Source organism: Dipodomys ordii, unplaced genomic scaffold (assembly GCF_000151885.1).
Source record: "Dipodomys ordii isolate 6190 unplaced genomic scaffold, Dord_2.0 Scaffold142, whole genome shotgun sequence".
NCBI lineage: Eukaryota > Metazoa > Chordata > Mammalia > Rodentia > Heteromyidae > Dipodomys > Dipodomys ordii.
The window spans coordinates 2,981,876-2,984,569 of NW_012267358.1; the positions used below are offsets into that span (position 1 = coordinate 2,981,876).

Below are 2,694 nucleotides of genomic sequence, written 5' to 3' on the forward strand. Positions count from 1 at the left end.
TTCTACCCACCTCCTGGCACAGCCACCCACTGGAAGCTCCTCCCTCTCAGTGCAAGCTGTCTACTCTTCTTTCAGAGAGACAGGCAAGCTATCAAACATGTTCTCAGCAAACATCATAAAGAAGATATCCATCCCATGGCTGTTCCAAAGACTGCCATCACCCCAGGCCCTGCTTCCCACTCCCAGTTCCTCAGGGTCCTCAACCTCATGGCACAATTCTACCTCGTGGCTCCTTGCCAGTTCAGTTGTGCCAGGCCTCTAGCTGCATTTGGTACCCTGTCACCCAGGTTCACTGGGTGACAGGTGCCCTATTTCAGCACCTTGGCAGGCAAGATGATCCTGTCTTCTAATGGAGAAGCAAGAAGTGGGTGTGGGTGTTCACATGGCGCATATGGCATGTGGCATGTGTGCTATGCTGTGCCTCTACTTCCTGATTCTAGCTATCTCTATCAGATACACCAGCCAATGCTGTCATGGACCCACCATCTCCACCCTCCAGTTGAATTCTCTGCTCTGGCTGGAGAAATGCATTCTGTTGGGAGGGCATGGAGGAGGTGGAATGGAGAAAGAGTAATGGGGAGGCCTTGCAGGCTCAAGACCCATTACCAACAAGCCCAGGAAGGGAAAAAAAACAGAGAAAGAACTAGAGAAAGAGGAGTAACTGCCTTTAGATTAAAACAAAACAAAACAAAAACAAGGGGCTGGGAAGGTGGCTCAGTGATAGAGCACTTGCCTTGCATGCTTGAGGCCCTGGGTTTGATTCCTCAGCACCACATAAGAAAAAAAAGAAAAAAGCCGGAAGTGGCGCTATGGCTCAAGTGGTAGAGCGCTAGCCTTGAGCTGAAGAGATGAGGGACAGCGCCAAGGCCCAGAGTTCAGGCCCCACTACTGGACCCAAAAAAAAAAATCAAAGGTCAACTGGGTGTTGGTATCTCATACTTGTAATCCTAGCTAGAAGAGGGGCTGAGATCTGAAGATTACAGTTTGAAATCAGCCCATACAGACATGTCTGAGAAGCTTGTATCTCCAATTAACCAGCAAAAAGTCACAAATGGAGATGTGGCTCATGTGGTAAGCCTTAGCCTTGAGGGGGAAAAAATGCAAAGCAAGAGCTCAAGGTCCTGATTTCAAGCCACAGTACCAGCACCAAAGCGGGGAGGGGTAGCTAGCGTGTCTCAGCATGTATCACCAATGGATCCCTTCACCTCTGTCCTGCACTCAGCCCCTTTTCCTTCCTTTTCAGCTCCCAGTGTAGTGCCCTTGTGGTAGAAGAGCCGTAGTCCTGAGAGGCAAGTGCCCACCTGCTGCTGCTATCCTCAGGCAGGGTCACCAGTGCCAGGGAGGAGGCAGTTGTGGGGCGCTGATGCCTACCCCTTCTGCAGAGCTGCCAGAGCTGGCGACGATATTTGTCCCCAGTAAACAGGTAGAGCACTGGATCCAGACAGCTATTAGCACTGGCCAGTGGCCGAGTCACTTTGTAGACCACGTTGACAATGTTCAACACGTGGCAGTCAGCTCCCAGCAGCCTTGCCAGATAATAAATGGTGCGGGTGATGTGGAAAGGTACGAAACACACAGCGAAGACTGTCAACACCACAATGATGGTCCTCAGAGAACGCAGACGAGAGGATGATTGAGCAGCCCCTGGCAAGGGCTGATACAGGCGCCGGGCCATGAGCCCATAGCACACCAGAGTCACCAGGCAGGGAAAGCCAAAGAGCAGACCCATGACTGCAGAGCTGAAATGTACATAGTGATCAAAGTCCTCAGGCCGAGTGGTGTCATGGCATAGGATGTTGGCCCCTCTGATGCTGGTTGTGACAAAGAACAAGTTGGGCACCAGACAGCCAGCTACCACCAACCAAACTGCCAGGCAGAGAAGTCTTGCAAAGCGAGGGCGGCCCCAGCGCAGTGATCGCAGTGGGTGGCAGATGCCCAGATATCTGTGTACGCTGATGCAGGTGAGAAACAGCACACTGCAATAGAGGTTCCAGTAGAAGAGGAAACGGATGAACTTGCAGAGCCCAGTGCCAAAGGGCCAGTGGTTGTGGGCTGCATAGTAGTAGACGAGAGTGGGCAGGGATAACACATACAATGTATCTGACAAGGCCAAATGGAACATATAAGTGGCTGTTGCATCCCAGGGGCGGAGGCGGAAGAGGAAGAGCCAGAGAGTTGGAGCATTGAGGCCCAGGCCTAGGATGAAGACAATGGCATAGCTCACGGGCAGCAGAATGAACTTGAAATCTTCGTTGAACCAGCAGTTCAGTTCTACCTCATCCTCTCCAGGATTTGGCTTGGAGCTTAAAGATGAGAACAGCAAGGGTTGGGTGCTGGTCATGGCCCTCTAGAGGGAGAAAGGATAGATATGAGGGTGACTGGGATTCCCTTGGTTCCTCCTAGGGCAAAAAAAAAAAAAAAAAGCAAAGGACAGAGAGAGCATTGGGTAGGCACTTTGAGCCAGAAGGAGCTCATTTGAGTGCAAGCTAGGCCCATCTAGACCCTACCTGAGCTCCCCTTGCTCCAGCCCCGGAAGTGATGGGTAGCAGGTAATGCTGGGGCTCAGACTGGCTGGCAGTGAGTTTTGGATGATCTCCTTCCGCAGATGACTCATCGGCTAGCTGAAGTGTATGGACACCGACCAACACCGTCCTAAGTGGGGAGATGCCCCAATTAAAGTCATCTCCTAACTCA

At 51.7% G+C, this 2,694-nt stretch overlaps 1 protein-coding gene across 1 annotated transcript; it reads right to left on the bottom strand.

The window, feature by feature from the left end:
• Positions 1-1,201: 1,201 nt before the first annotated feature.
• Positions 1,202-2,341, bottom strand: P2ry4 (pyrimidinergic receptor P2Y, G-protein coupled, 4). The gene has a single exon (XM_013031612.1). It carries the CDS (start codon positions 2,339-2,341, stop codon positions 1,202-1,204), a length of 1,140 nt encoding a protein of 379 aa, XP_012887066.1.
• Positions 2,342-2,694: the final 353 nt, after the last annotated feature.

Excerpts from the sequence above, each read along its gene's own strand:
- P2ry4 (XM_013031612.1), bottom strand. The coding sequence starts at position 2,341 with ATGACCAGCACCCAACCCTTGCTGTTCTCATCTTTAAGCTCCAAGCCA.